Genomic DNA, 16,740 nt, shown 5'->3' with positions numbered 1-16,740 from the left:
GGCTCGCTTCCTCTTTGGATGCGCCCGCACGGCCTGCTTGGAATGCAATCTGCTTCGGCATATTTGCTTTGCAGTTTGGACCAAAACCGCTTTGACTGCGAGCTCGCCAGCTTGCCGCTGAAATCGCTCAATTCTGTCAAGTTTTTAAAATTCCTCATTTGGCACAGAAGTCAAGGCGAATTTTACAAAGCTCGCTTAATTTTCCGTCCGGTTTTGTCCAAGTCTGTTTCATCCAGACGTTATTTCATTATCCATTTTTTTTCTAAAATCCATGGCTATGACCAAAACATCGTCAGGTCTAAAGCTCAGAGGGGAAAAATAATTTTAAGTTGGTTGTTTTTGTTGCATTTTAAGGAATTAAGTTTTAGACGATTATAATTGTCATTAAAATGGCTTAAAATTCCACGATTCGTGCTGATTTAATAGTCCTGAAACGATTGTAAGCTCAGAAAAAAATTGTCGATCGTAAAAACTTTACAGCTCTATAATGACTAATGACCAATGACGCCAATAAAATAATGAAAATTTAATTTAAACTATTTTTCTAAGCAGATAGATTACTGGGGTGAATGTCATGGATTTTAATTGACAAAATGAAGCCAAAATTGTTTTGTTGCTCCGATGCACTTGATTTAGTTGAATTTCAAAATTTAACCTTACAATAATACAAGCAAACAATAAATTATAGCAGATGGTAACTTCTTACTGCATAAACTATTATGTTATGTATAGTTGTGCATTTTAATATTAGAAATATTGTGTTGATAAAATATATAAAAACTTATAAAAAATTAAAGTTTTTATTTATTCATTTAATAATTTGAAATGAAAATAAATTAATGTTAAAAATAAAATTAGTATAATTTTTAATTAAATAATAAGTAATTTACAAACATTGAAAATTTTACAATTGAGAAGATTTAACAATATTGCGTGTAAATTTTTGATAATAAATAAAAGTTTACAAGTAAAATATATCATGTTAAAAATTAGCCACAAAACGGAAATTGAGTGAGAATTGATACTGGGGCTTTTGTATTCTCGAAAGAGGATCGTTTTCAAATAAAGGCAATAAAGAGCGGAGGGTCTTTTCTCTGATGGAAGCAGTGCGGCAACTAGCTGCCATAGACACTAAATTGTGTTTCTTTGAGCGCGCACAAAGCACCCGATTGCAGGCAGACGGCAGACACACACACACACTGTGCTTTGGCTCGTCCATCGGCTTCTTCGGCACTCGCTTTTAATGACGAGTTAGGCAAACACACACGCAGTCAGTGCGCCAGTCGGCCACTCTGCTCTCCCGGCAGTCTTTCGGGGAATTGGCCTACAAAGAAAGTTGCTCGCAGTCGCAAAGCCCTCGACTTATTTCTTCTTTCCGGCAGCGCAGCAAGAGTGTGCTGCTGCTGCTGGTCTCTCGCGAAATCTATTGAAGAGCAGCTCTCTCTCTCTCTCTCTCTCTCTCTCTCTCTCTCTCTGCTGCCACTGCCACTGAGTTTCAATTCACTTTATCTCTCTTTATCTTGGTGTCCTCAGCGAATTTGCCGCATGCGAGGATTCAACCCCGGAGACCCCAAGCACCAGCAGACCCAGGACATCTTGATCAACGTTTGGGACGGACTCAGGGCCCGCGCCGACTCCAACAAGGACGGCCAGGTGAGAATTCAACACCCTTTTTCACCTTTAAAAGTGCTTAAATATAATTAAAACATTATTATGTTACATCTAATTCGCAAGATATTTAAAAAATGAAACAATAACTCGAGGCAGATATTTATTTTCTGATTTCAATTGGCAGTAAAACTTAAAAATTTTAAAACAATAATTTATTTGGGTAATACGAAGTCCCTAAACATGAACTACAAATTCTTTAAAGGATTATTTTAATCATTTACTCAAGAAAAATCTATTTTTAGTTTTTCTGGGCGTAAATGTTGCCTGCCCTTGGGACAAAGTTTCATTTATTATTTGCAGAGAGTATTTCTGCTTCCTACATTATTCGACAGTTAAGGTGCTTTTTATCTCAAAATATTCAGTTTATTAACAAACAAGGTCGGCCACGTACAGACGACAAAAAATGTTAATTATTTTAAAATTTTGGTAGTAGAATATTCAAGGGAAAGAAAATCCAGCTAAAAATTAGAACGCGTCATTTTAATACGATTTTTTACGCTTTAAATTTTTAGAAAAATTCATTCTCAAATGTTTAATTTACAAAACTGTAATTATTTTATTTGGTTTTTAACTGTTTAGAAGAAACTTAATTGCTACAATGCCAATATATTGATAGCTATAGGCTGTGAGAAAAAATTTATCAAATATTTTAGTTTTTATTTCTCTGAATTGTTTTATGATATATAGTTTTTGGGTCCAGAATAGTTCATTTTATTCCATTTTTGACGCTAAAATACATTTTTTCTAAATCATATAATTTGTTAAGATTTTGGCAAATTTACCTTTAAAAGATCTTTGAATTAGTCTCCCGTAGAGAGTGTCACCCCAAGACACAATTTAATGAGGATTATCGATACATACTTCAAAAGTCCGCGAAAAATCTTTGTTGTCAATAAATAAAATAATTCTTTAGGTTTCAGTTGAAGCCAAAATTGACCTGTAAATTCTTGGCAAAAGTGTCTGCAAGTTTGAGTGCTTTTCAAATGTTGAGGACTTTTTCCCTGCTTGAAATTCTATATTATTTTACAAAAAAGAGTTTCCCCAAAATACGTTTGATATCTTGACTAGAGGAATCGAAATCTACCAAAAATATGAAGTCAAGCGTTGTAAATATTTGGGAAAATTAGCAAAGTTTTAATTTTACTTTTAGCAAGGTCATCTTTTGACTATTTCAAACTGTAGAACAAATTTGAACAACATTTTTTCTAATAAGATTGACACTTTTTGGGGAAACAAACTATCTTTGTTTTGAAATAAAATCAGATTTCAAGTAGGGAGACAGTCCTCCCCATTTGAAAAGCATGCTAACTTTGCATCCAATTTTCAAAAAAAATTACAGGTCAACTTTGGCTTAATTCTAAGGGATGATTTCATGCATTGGCAACAAGGATTTTCCAGGCTTTTGCTCTTAAAAGACCGAATAAATCTGACCCCATTTCAACAATTAGGTACAATGTTTTCCATGTCCTAGATTTTTTCTTCCTGCTTCTCCCCAACGGTTTTCTTTAAACAGTATGTGAAAGGAGCAGATTGGCTCGTCACGCCAATTCAAGTGAGAGCAAATTGAGAAAGAGCAACCCCATTGCTGCACGTTCCACGTGAATGCCGTGTTTTGCCAAGAAAGATCGAGTGTTGCGAAATACAACAGGCCTGCAGGGTCGTCCTCTCTCTCTCTCTCCTCTTTGTTAGCCAAGGACGGCTGTTTTTCCTCAAGAGGCTGCAAAGTAGCTGCTTGCCGGCTCCATCACATGCAACTCGCTGTATTAAGAATGTGTGCACTGTGAAACGAACGACCGCGCGCGGCGGGCGCTCTTTTTCCCTGCAAATTTATTCATACGTGCTTGCCCTGCTGCAAGCAGAACGGAAGAAAGAAAAACTAGCTCGTGCAGCTCGCTTGCTGCTGTATAATCTCCTCTTGGAGCAGCCGGAATGCAAACCCTCCTCCGCTGCGAATCAAGATCAAAAAATGTTACCGGCCGCCGTGAAGCTCGAAATTTTAAGTGGACTCGCGGTTTTGCTCCCCTTTTCATGGCGCGCACGTCCCACTTTCGCGCCGCTGGCTCGGAATGAGAGTGAACTTTGTATAAATAGAGGAGCCTTCTTTCATTACTATGCACACGCCCTCACTGGCGATTTTGAAACTTTGCTGATGAGTTAACAAATGGTGTATTTTTCAGTTACGTAAAGTAGATCAGCACTGAAAAAATCGAAAAATCATTTTCCACGTTTATGACTTGATTATATTCCCTGAAAATTGGCAAAAGAGCTAAAATTTAACAAGGTTGCCGTTTAAATTTATAATAATATCGGTTCCAAATCAAGCGAAAATCAGGAATTATTTCTGAATTGATGTTTGGGGTTACTAGCACTGCAATATTTTCAGATTCAATTCTGCAGCTGTGCGTTCTCGGAGTAAAAAATTTTATTTGACGTAAAGACCACTACAAAGTCGGTTCAGTCGCAATCGTGGTAGGAATGAGAGCAAAGATTTAAGTCTTGAAAAATTCAGCGGGGGCCAGATTCATGCGACGCGCAGATATGGCGTCCAGTGGAGTATGGCGCGAAAAAACGGTAACGTGAAAATGCGCGAAAAGAACCAAGTTTTCGTCAATATCGTGGCATAGCATTTTGTATTACTTGCACTAATTGCGTCTTTTGGATCGTAAATAAAAACTCTTGACTCTCGTATCTCGTACAGCAATCCAAAGAGAGCATGATGCTTCCCAAATTCAGACGCCATCTTGTATATGCGCAGTGGGAACCAATTTTATCGCACATCTGGACCCCACTGGAATTTTTTTCTCATTTCTACTACGATTGTCTGATTATATTTTGGCTATCAGCACGTATTAAATTAAATTTCTTTAAGCCAAGAATGCACAGCAGAGGGATTGAATCCGAAATCACTAAAAAAATGCCAGAACCTGTAATTGAACGGTGGTGCCATCTTGTGAGGAATTTCATAATTTGTGATTTTTTTACTATTTATTTTTTATTCTGAAATTTTGCTTTTTTAATTGGTCGCTTTGCTCAAATAATTGATTTTTAAGTACATCATTACTTCTATATCTCAAAATATTAATTAGGTGTTGTTTGAATGAACAATAGAGTCAAATAGCAAACCATCCACCCCGCGAATCAAGATCAAACCCAGCCAAGAACGAAAGTTTAAGTGGAATCCCATTTTTCTCGTCTTCTCCCCTTTTCCTGGCGGCACGTCCTACTTTCTTTCTCGCCAGAATGAGTGACTTCGCATAAACAGCTTTCATTATTATGCACACCCTCGCCGGGGATTCTGAAACTTTTGTGATGAGATGAAAACGTGTATTGGCTGTGGAAATGCGGATGCGGTTTTTCAAAGAGGCAGCTCGCAGGCAGCATCGATTTTCAATTGTTGATGCAAACACAATGCGCCTAGTTATCGCAGAGAGCACGTATTTGTGTGTGTGAGTGTGAAAAATGGCGAGCGGAAACTCTGCATTCATCGGCCCGCCGTCATCACTTTTGGAAAGTGCTTTCGGAAAGCTTTCAATGCAACACATTTGCGCGTTGAACGAGCTTTGTTTCCGGATTTTTATTGTTAAATCGGATTTCAGGTGAGCCATGAGGAGTGGTGCATGATGTGGGACGAGTACGCCCGCAACTCGGGACCGGCACTCGAGTGGCAGCAGCGCTACATGAACTTCATGTTCGACCTCGAGGATACTTCAGGTTAGAACCTTTATGTTACTGTATCTTAATTATCAAAAAGTAGTTTAAAAAACATATTTAAACATAAAGAGTAAATAATATATAAGTTTACAATTGTTATATAGCTTAAAATATTTAAACCCTACTTATTAAACTTACTTAAAATTTTGCAACTAATTTGTTATTAAATTTATTATATTTTTTGATTTAACAATGTAAATAATTAAAAGTGTATATATAAAAAATTTATTAGATTTTAAAAGTTTCGCATTATAATTATAAATACAATTGACCAGCAACTGTCATTTTGAGTGTGCTTACATAAAAGGTTAATTCTCTCCCGGGGGTCCTTGATATTAGTTAGTGTATTATTTATCTTAAGAAGATTAAAGATCGATCCAATAACTCATAAAATACAAGAACTTCAAGATCTAATTCGAATGCTTAATTTTACAAATTCTTATTTGCTTTCACAAATAAAATAATTTTCTCTCAGCACTGCTGAAACGGTTCAGCCGATTGGGATAACAAATTTTTTTCTCTTGCTAACGTTTTTGCTGCCACAGAATGCTGAATAGATTTATTCATGCCACTCGTGCAAGTCATGCCTCTGGCTTTTTTGCAACGGGATTGTTAAATAAGTGTACCCAGCAAACATAGGGCTTCGCGATTCTGACAGATTTAATCCCAGATTTGAAAAAAGGGAGAAAATTCAAAAAGGAAATCGTCGTGACCAAAAGCGAACAATATACTCTGCTGAAAGGTTCAAACAAGTTAAAACGTGTCCTACAATTAGTACTTCCTCTGGAAGACTTGGCATATTTTTTTAAATGGCAAAGTCGTTTCAAATAATCCAAATAGCGCCGAAAATTTTATAAAATAATCATCAAAATTATCCTTGACCGATTTTTTTTTTTTAAAAAGGCTTGACCCAAGGAATCCAATGCACATTAAATGTTCAAAATCAGGCTGCGATTTGTGATTTTTAGGTTAATAAATATTTCAAGTCTCAAAAAAGTTATTCAAAGAGAAAAATTATACAATAAATTTCTCCTTCAAGATTTGTGGTTCTAAATTAAAAAAAAAATACTTCCAAATAAGCCAAAATATTTTTTCTACCTTCATGATATCTGAAAATGATTTTTAGCAAATAAAATAAACGATGGGAAATTTTTCTGTAAAGGTAAATTCAATTTCGCATTGAAAAAATTTATATTTTTTATATTTGAGTAAATATTTAAGTTTATAACCAGTAATGAAAGTTATGTAATTCATTTGGTTTTCGAACAAATCTTAAGTTTTAAAATTCAGTCAACCAATTTTTGGCGATACACTTATTGCAGAAGAATAAACTATGTGCCCGATGATTTCAGCGAGAGCGAATTATTTGATGATTATTTTTATCATTTTGATCCTTACTCCTTACTGTGTTAACAGACTGACCCATTCATAGTTTCCGCTCTAAAATTGAAATCTGTAACAAAAAAAATCCCAATACATAATGAATTTAATCTGATTGACATCATTTTGCACTCTCTCATATCTTCATCTTCCAACGAGATGGTTATTAAGCAAACCAAATCTTTCCGCTCGCTCTAATCGAAGTGGAATGGGATTATTCTGAAATGCAAATGAGTCGATACGGCGCGCGCGAGAGAGAGCGAGTATAAGAACGAACGGCAAATAAAGTGAGACTGCAATGCAGACGCGCGGCGCTCGATGGACGGACAGATTAACAGACACACACACAGCAAACGAGAGCAAAATCACGCGAAATGCTATACATCACACCGCAAGCCACCGACTTCAGCGATAAAGCGAGTGAAATGGAGCAGAAAAGCAGCCGAACAACTCCTTTGGCTCGTAATTAAATCGACTAGCTCGACGCGAAAATTGATTTCCGGCGAAAACAAGCGCATTTCCATTTTTCCTCTGCAGCAGGTGTCGCGCGGAGAGTTCGTTTATTAAATTTTTAAATTTGATTTATCGGAGAAGTGGAGGGAACTTTCTTTAAATTGGATTTTTTCCTTCTTTCTTGACTGGAATGACGGATAAAAAAATTAGCTCTCAAGAATTTTAAATGTGTAAAAGAAATTGTGACTTTTCAAAAGTTCTTACCTTCAGGCTTTTTTCTTGAGTTTTTTATAATAAGTAACAAAAATTATGACTCTATCTGAGAGCCTCCGAAAGCTACCTGAAAGCAATTAATTTATTCACATAATCATGCAAAAGAAAAATGACCGTAGATTCGAGGTTCTAGTGGGTAAATCATAAAATTCGGAAAATTTTGTACATACGCTGCGTTAAAAATATTTTGGGGCTTTAATTTCGGCAAAATTTTAGTCACCCCTGACCTTGACTTTTATTTACCAATTTGTTGCCCGCTTAATACGCTTTCAAATGGAGCTTAGTTTGTTCCTTTTGCACTTCTAGAATCCAAAATAATCGAATTCAAACCAAGTGGTGCTTTTCAAATTCAGATCTGTGTGCTCTTCTAACTAATTTAGAGGATTTCGGAAAAAAATTAAATGCTCTTGGTTCACCGCCTTCCAAGAGGAAATAAACATACCAAGTTGACTTTTTTCTATTTTGTTACCTAGAAATCAAGACTGTGTAAAAGCAAAAATGTTTGTTAAGTGTGAAAGAGTTCGTAGAAAATGGGTTATCTCTTTATGCAAACAGCAGCATTTCATTTTTATGTTTCTGGAGCTCATCCCAGTTTTAATTAAAGAGTTTTTTCATGCGGAGAAAGAAAGAAGCGGGCGGGCGGGCGGGCGCCGGAATTGGCTAAAATCAAGCATCTAGGTCGCTGCTCGACGGGATGCTGGCTGTACACAGTTGACTCACAAGGGAGGGGCGCCGAGGACTGATATTAATGGCATCGTTTTGATGAACTGCACTCGCCGCTTCTTTCATAAAGTTGCTGCTCGACGTTTTCATTAAAATAATGCAATGCAGAGGAAAGCACACAGCACGGCGAAGAATAAAAAAGTTGCCACGCGAATAAATAACACGTCTCGCGGATTTCATTAAAGTCGGACGACGTGTGCTATTATTGTCCAGATCGTCGCAAGCGGATGCAATTTAATATTTCGTCTCGGCAGAGAGAAGCAGCTCGCAAGAAAGAAAGAAAGAAAGAGAGAAAGAGAGAGTCACGATTCTTGTTAGGCCGGATTCATTTAGTGCACATGTCGAGTGCAGTTCCTGGCCAAAGTGAGTGCATCAAGTAGTGCCGGCGAGAACAATACACCGCTGATCAAAGCTGGGCATTTTTGTGTTCCAACTGCTGCCGCTCAGCAGGGCAAATAGGTCAGCACACAGCAATAAGATGCTGTCAGCACTTGGCAGTCAAGGTTGAAAAGGGTAAATCTTTCGCACAGAATAACTCTCTCTGACCGATCAAGTGTCACTTAAAAATTTCCCTTGCTGGCGATCCTCTCTTGGTTTATTTTGGGCTTCTGGAAAATTCTGGCAAAATTATTTAGATTATTTGTACTATATCTACCAGCGGGGTCCAGATGTGCGATAAAATTGGTTTGCACTGCGCAGATCCAAGATGGCGTCTGAATGTGGGAAACAAAAAGCTCTCTTTGGATTCCAGTACGAGTGTCAAGAGTTTGTTTTTACGACCCAAAAGACACATTTAGTACAAGTAATGCAAATTATGCCATAATATTGACGAAAACTTGGTTCTTTACGCACATTTTCATGTGACCGATTTTTCGCGCCATACTCCACCGGACGCCATATCTGCGCGGATATCTACGACAAAAAATCAGACTATCAACCAAAATAACAATTCATCACATCGCTCAACAAACACCTAAATTTTTATTCTCAAATTGATTGTTGCCCTTTTCTTGCAACAAGGGAATTCGCGTTTGGTTGTTGAGCTATGCTCAAATTTTGGATGATTTTTTCCATAGTTACGTCAATTTTTATTCTGTTGGTTAAAATTGCAGGAGCTATACAGGCAACAATAACGAACATTTTGCATTGTTGGCTAAGGAAAGTAGTTCCTCGGGTTTATTATTTGTGGAGTTGCAGCAATAATAGTACATATACTATGTAGTTTGTCACTACACAATGTGTAATAATCTAACAGTTAAATTAAAAATTTTATTTACCAAATATCTCGAAAAACTAATTGGTTTTGTCAGTGATATTTCGCTTGATTTCGATTCCACTCCATCGCGATCTATCTAACGGTGTGCGCATTATGAGATAAATTGTCTTAATGGCGAAAATAAATCCTGATTTTTAATAGGGAGCCACTTGGAAAGCATGCAAGTGCAAACTCAAGATTCAATTTTCTCGGTAATTTAAATGACAACCTGGGAGACTTCAATCTCTTTCCCAGTATTTCGATAATATTATTTGAAGTTAAGGTTATAATGTAACTCGAGATACATGTATCTCGAGTTTCTTAAAATTCAACATTAAATAATAACAGCTACACATTATAAAATTCAATACCTTTTTCGCCATTGAATTATTAATATTTAAATTGAATAAAATATGATAGAATAATTGCAATCTATAATTTCATCTAATTGTAAAAAAAATTGTATAATTATTGCTCGGGCAGACAAACATTGCATTAATAGTTATGTATTACGAGTTCTAATAAATACGATTGTAGTCAAAATATATGTATATATTTTTTACTAAAAATGTTGTCAAAATTTTTTAAACAACTGTATTAAATGTTAAAACAAAAAAATTATAACAACAAAAAACACAAAAATAAAAAACTTATTTTTATTTCATATTATTTTTTATTCATTATTTTATATATAATTTTTTTTTTTAAAGTACCAAGGCCAGATTTGTGCCCACTTGCACTTATAAAGCGCAAAAAACGGTCTTGTAGAAATGCGCAAATAGAACCAAGTTTTCGTCAATATTGTGACATTATTTGCGTTACCTATACTAAATGTGTCTTTTGGGTCGTAAAAACAAACTCTTGACACTCGTACGGCAATCCAAAGAGAGCTTTTTGTTTCCCACACTCAGACGCCATCTTGCATCTGCGCAGTGGGAATCAATTCTATCGCACATCTGGCCCCCGCTGCGTTTAAGTGTGTTTGTTTCTAACTTATATTTTTTATCTCTTGTATATTTATTTAAATTAATATATATTTTGAATTGACACAAACTAATAATGAACAAGTATAGTAAATGTTACTTGAGCACATTTTTACGCTCATTTTTTCTGTAAGTTGCGAAGGTTTGTTTAGCTTCATGTCTCGTATACCCTTATCACGACGAGAACGAAGGGGTTGAATGCTAGAGCATAACGGCGGCCGGCCTGGCTATGCTGTTTAGCGCATCCTCTTTGTGTAATCGTTTACGACCGCCGGGGTCAAAACAAACAGGCGGCGCGCGTCTCAAAGAATTGCTTCACGCTCGCCTCTCCGCATCAAATTTCATTCTCCAGCCTTCAGCCTTCACCCCTGCGCCGTTAAAAGACGGTCTCGGGTCTCGGGGCCTGGCATTTCGCCGCAGAGAAAGGATTACCCGAGCTTCAAAGCAGATACATTAGGCCTGCTGCCGTGTGTCCGCGGCCCGATCGAGGCTGTGTGTGTCATATTCGGGCCACTGCTATATAAGGGCGGCGCGGCAAAAGTCAATAAATTCGCTCTCGGCGTGCTGCTGGAGCGGAAAGGACCTGAGGCGGCATGGAGACGAGGAAAAAAAAGAAACGAACTGCGGCTGATAATAAAGAATTGACGAGCGGCGCCAAATTAAATTTCAGCCAGACCGAGTTAATGGTGACGGTGATGATGATGAACAGGCGCCGATAGCTATTTTCTTTCCATGCTCGCGTCTCTAATCACCGGAAAAGCAGCGGCCACGTTCTGCCCTCCGCCGGCGTAAATTGTACCATTTTTCTCGTGTAATGAGTACCGAGAGCTAGCGATGATGCGGAACATACGCTGGAAGAGAAAATAAATGGGGCATCATGGTAACTGGCAATATTGATGAAGGTTATTAATTAATTGCTCTTTTGAATCTTCCAATTGTTTGATATTTTTTGTAATTTAATAGAACAAGCTGATAGCTCATCGGTCTCATCTGAAAGTTCTCTAGTCAAATTTAAACATTGGGAGTCAGTGCAGGACACAGATTGAAATGACTTTTTTAATAATATCGAGGAATTATGTGTATAAATATAGATAATTAAAAAATTTATAAAAGACTTTGAGAAGAGTTGCAGAAAGTATTATTAATTTAATACACATTATAATTTTGTAATTTTAATGTAATAGACGGAGGAAAACCATATCAATCAAATTTAATGCATTCCTACAGAATTTAAATTTAACAAAATAAATCGCTTAAATATTTAATGCATTTCTCTTGACTGCTACATCAGATCAAATTTTTTGTATAAAAATACCAGCTATATGAATATTCGGCTCATTCATCAAATTTATTCTCATTTCCCCTTTCGGCTATGCGTGTCGCGCAGTTGGACAGACATGTTGTCATTTGTGTACGTGCGCACGTCTTGCTGAATATTTCATTAGTACATTTAGCGTCGCCCGTTTAGCAAACGCGTGTCGAACAACCATTATTTAGCGCAAACATCCGCGAGAATCGACCCGAAAATAAGCATCTTGCATGCATTTCTCTGTGTCTCGGTCGCGGTTAGCCAAACTCGCACTGCAGTCAACAATCACGTGCGAAACTAGAAATTATAGTTTGCTGCTGTCGTGGGCGTGTGTGTCTTACTCTTGTCAGCTGTGGGAATTTGAGCCGAGTGGAAGGTCTCTATGGTTAATTATTAAGTAAGCGAATAGAACAGACTGCCTTTAGTTGCAACCACAGTAGAAAAATTTCTTTGGAAAAGGAGAAAGAGAACACTCAAAGGGTAAATAAATATATTAATTTTTTTGACGTTTTTGTTACAATTTGAATAAATTGCCTTGTTATTAAATTGTGTTATAGAGTTCAGATTAAAAGATTATTAAAATTTTACGCGTTGAAATTATATTTTTCTGCAAAAGATTTTATGGAATAAAAATTATGATTTTTTTTGCTTCTGACCTAAACGTTTTTCGGGAAAAATCGCAATTTAAAACAAATGCTCCTTCGTCATAACTGTATTTGAGGTTGATTTTAGATCTGGTTGAAGAATATCAAATGGTTCAATAAAATAAATCCAGGCTACCCGACGCAATATAATATGTTTTATTTGAAGTAAAGCTGCTAAAATCTTGGTGAAAATAAATTAAAACAAGATATTATTTTAAGGGGATGAATTAGGGTTGAAATTTGGTTTTGCTTGGAAATAAACTAAATACAAATAAAAATGTAACAAACTACTAAAAAAGAGCTTTCAACAATAGAAACATTTAAAAAAATGCTTTGGGGGTTGATTTTGGGAGTGTAAGGTGACAAATTTTCTCCACTAAATAATTCCAAACTGCAGACCCGATGTTTTATTTCAAGATAAAAAAGGTTACCAATAAAAATGCTACCATTATGGGTGGTTGAAATAAAAGATAAAATTTATCCCTTATTGGTTAAAATATGTAAGCCAAGAATTAGAATTGAGAATCAATTTTTTCTCAACAAAACTAGTTGAATACCTTATTATTGCTAATGATTAAAAAACAAAAAGGGGGACGACAAAAGAAGAGGAAATCTCAAGGGTTTAATATTGACATTAAAATCCAATAAAAAAGGGTTTAAAATATTCAACCACCTTTTTTCAGATTTTTTTCAAACAAATACTCGCAAAATTACAGCCTGCACGCTATTAACCATAAGTAAAAATAATTTCTAATTGTAGGGTATTGCTGCTCTGGAATGGAATGAAAATCATCCTTTTATTAAAATTTCAGGTGACGGATGCATCGACGAGGAAGAGTTCACGACTGTGTGTTCGTCTTACGGGGTGAGCCCTGCTGAGTGTTCAGAGGCATTCAATCGATTCTCTCAGGTACGAAAAATAATCCGATCCGCGTGCCACTGACTCCATTAGGCGCCCTTGTCCCCGCGGGATTCCACGTCGCTTAAGCTGCGTTTGATGACACGCGCCCCACCCTGTTGGCCAAATCCCCTGACAGCTTGCTTGGCGGCAAGCAGCAAAATTGCTTTTACAATGATCGCCGCTTTCCATACTGGCATCACAAAGTACTCCGCCGCACTGGCCAATTTTTAAATATCGATGCTGAAAAAATTGGTTGCTTTGGTCGTCGAAAACTTTATTTAGGACGAGGGTTCCTCGTGCTGACGTTTTTCTTGTAAGCTCTGGCATTTTAAATTTAGCTGGTGAGAGTGCTTTTTGAATAATTAATTTTTTAGAAAAGAACATACAAAGGATGTTTGGGATAACTAATAAATTAAAGAAAAATATCATACAGACCAGTTATTCTTATAAAAATTGTGAGGAAATGTAGAGCTATTGAGTAATTTATTATAAATTGGATTGACACTAGGCCACAATTGAAAATTGAATAAATTTTTACGGCATAATGTACGTTCCAAATGCTTGTTTTAACAATTTTATCTAGAATGCTCAATAATCAAAATAGGACCTAGCTACAGTTAAAATTCAAATTAATTTTGCCAATTTTCTCTAAAATTTACAGCGCTTGACCATATTTTCTTGGCAGATTTTGATTCCTTTGATTGAGATCTATCCTGTGGTGTTTATCACTTTTTGGACAAATTTTTTGTTGTGATACAAAATACGAGTTAGAGAAAGGAGACAATCCTTACCATTTGGAAAGCATTCTAAATATGCAGTCGCTTTTCTAAAAAAAAATTGCAGTGCTACCTGGTCAATTTTTGCTTTAATTTAGTCTTTATGAATTTTTAGGCACTTTTCGCTGCGATTTAAAGCTCAATTCTGGCTGCTGCACTTAAACACGATTTTTTGACGTGTTCAAATCAAAAATCAGTTCAGCCAATCGCTATAGAAATGTAAAAAAACAATTTTTTGAGCAATAAAATCGTTTCTATGGTGATCGGCTGGATTGATTTGTGTTTCAGCACATCTAAAGAAATCATTTTAAAGGCTTAAAGCACAGCGGCAGAATTGAGATTTAAAAATTGCAACGGAACTGGTGAATTGATTGACTGTAAAGGTTCTACGATAGCGAAAAATGACATTTTTTAAAATATAATGAAATAAAGAGATAAACACACAAGATTTTTTTAAACTAAAATTTGGCAAAATGGCTCTACTATTCACGCATTGTACTCATAATTGATGGAAGTTTTTAGTAGGAAAAAAATATGCACGTTCTCGTTTGTAAAACTCATTATTTTACAAAATTTCTCCACTTATTTTCATTAAAAGCAATATTCCGTTTGCCTTTTTTTACCGACTACTGTCTAAATAATTTATTTCTCACCACACCTCCACTAAAAAAGTCTAGAATTTACGGCCAGAGCAACCAGACCAAGTAATGAATATGTACAACATGCGTTTCTCACTTGGCTTTATTGCGGACCAAATTAAAACTCCCGCCAGAGCGTCGTAATCACGTTTGGGGTTAATCGTCGAGGCCAAAGCATCACAGTTTGCTTTTTGTTGTGCAGAACAAAACCGTGATCGTGGACCGAGCCAAATTCGCCGAGCTGTGGAAGCAGTACTTCGCCTCCGAGGACCCCAACGCGCCTGGCAACTTCATCTTCGGCAAGGTGACCTTCGAGTAAAGAGCCACCCTTCTTAATTCACCACTTCAGTCTTGACCTCGGTGCGAAAATCACGTTGTGTATCCCAAAAAATAGCAGTGCGCTGTACCCGTACGCACAAGTCTTCAATTAACTAAATAACGAGCGTTGTATCTTGAATTTTAACCCTTCTCTCCTTCTCTATCACATTAGTCTTTCTCTAATTACTACTAGCCGATCGAGCAAATCGCATTAAATAACCAATGTGTAATTCAAACATCTTAAAACGAGGATTTTAATAAAAGCAGCAAAAGAGTTCCGGTTTGCCACCTCTCTTCCTCTCTTGGAACATTAATTTCAGACCTGGAATGTCAGCAAAAGAAAAAATGCCGCCCACACATCTGGCGGCTAATTTAAAGAGCAAGTTTAAATTAATCCGAATAATCTTCACCGAACTAAATAATAATATTAATAAAGAGAAACTTCTCCTGTTCTTGAAACGTTGGAAATTGCTTTAATTAAATCAATAGATGATGCAGTTTTAAAAGAGCGTGACACAAGCAGACGCAAAGCAATAGCCAACTGTGAAAAGAGCGTGAACATTACACCAATATTATGCATACAGACTGCCACGCGCGGCTTTAATTTCGGTTCCGTTTTATTTTCCCAGAAATTAAACTGCGAACTGCGAACTGCTTTTTTAGTCAGGCTTCCCAAGCGTCCGCAGCAAGATACATTTTGACTGTGGACCCTGGCAAGCTGGAAAAAAATTCCTCAAAGTGTTAATTAATTCTTGATTGTTTGGTGTTATTGTGCCATGTTTTCACGTGTGTAATAAAATTTAAACGAAATTCGAAAATCAGCTCACATCACCGGTGCAATATAAAAAAAGAGAAGCTTCGGGAAGAGAATCGGATCCGCGGTTCGAGCCAGTCAACCGCGGATGCGATTTTCTCTTCCCAACAACATATGCAACAAAACACGATTAAACATATCTCTGAAAGCAGAGGAGAAGGCGTGCCATATCTGAGAGTGAGCACTTTGATCGTTTCATCCGCGCGAGAGCGAGCGAACGAACGCCTTCTCCAATCGGATTATTTGTCGACGAGCAAAATAAATAAAATCCATTCAAGTCGATTCCAGCCTCGCGTACACATACACACTCTGCTTACATATTGTCAGTCCGCGCGCTGCGGACGACGATACACATTGTTATTACTCTCATATACATAAAATAAATATATATATATATTGCGAGCATGGAAATATCTAGTTAATAATTATACACACACACACAAACACACTCACACACTCACCGGCTATGCATTATTACGCTATTATAAATAATCCAGTGTATTGTTGACATTTGTAACCAATTGCGATTTAATTATGGTACATACATATATATACGCGACTCAAGTGTAATGATTGAGGTGTAGTTGGTCCAATAAAGTTAGAGCTCCGTGAAATATCTCGTTGTTTTGTTGTTCCGTGCGCACACATTTAATTAGGCTCCGCTTTTACAATCGCTTTCAATCAGCAGCAGCACGAGTTAATGACGCCGTTAATTTGCATGGTGCGGCTGTATGATGATAATGGCTTTGAATATCATCCTCATCACTTAATTGGCAGACGAGTGCCTAATTAAAATTTATTCCCTCGACTGGCCGCGTGCCGTTGGTGCCGCTGCTCGGCTTTTGGCGGATTATTTTGTGGTCCTTTTGATATAGCTCATTTGCAATTTCT

At 36.8% G+C, this 16,740-nt stretch overlaps 1 protein-coding gene across 2 annotated transcripts in view; it reads left to right on the top strand.

Moving 5' to 3' along the window:
- Scp2 (Sarcoplasmic calcium-binding protein 2) overlaps positions 1 to 16,463 on the top strand; it is an 81,973-nt gene extending 65,510 nt beyond the window's left edge. For both annotated transcript variants that reach the window (XM_065478774.1, XM_065478773.1), the window contains exons 4-7: positions 1,534 to 1,653; positions 5,268 to 5,382; positions 13,215 to 13,312; positions 14,920 to 16,463. In XM_065478774.1, the coding sequence (XP_065334846.1) occupies positions 1,534 to 1,653; positions 5,268 to 5,382; positions 13,215 to 13,312; positions 14,920 to 15,036 (450 nt within the window). In that variant the 3' untranslated portion in view covers positions 15,037 to 16,463. The remainder of the gene's footprint in view (positions 1 to 1,533; positions 1,654 to 5,267; positions 5,383 to 13,214; positions 13,313 to 14,919) is intronic.
- The last annotated feature ends 277 nt before the right edge of the window (positions 16,464 to 16,740 follow it).

This window comes from Cloeon dipterum, chromosome 2, assembly GCF_949628265.1.
Source record: "Cloeon dipterum chromosome 2, ieCloDipt1.1, whole genome shotgun sequence".
In the NCBI taxonomy this organism is placed as follows: domain Eukaryota; kingdom Metazoa; phylum Arthropoda; class Insecta; order Ephemeroptera; family Baetidae; genus Cloeon; species Cloeon dipterum.
This window is presented reverse-complemented; position numbering and strand designations above follow the sequence as displayed.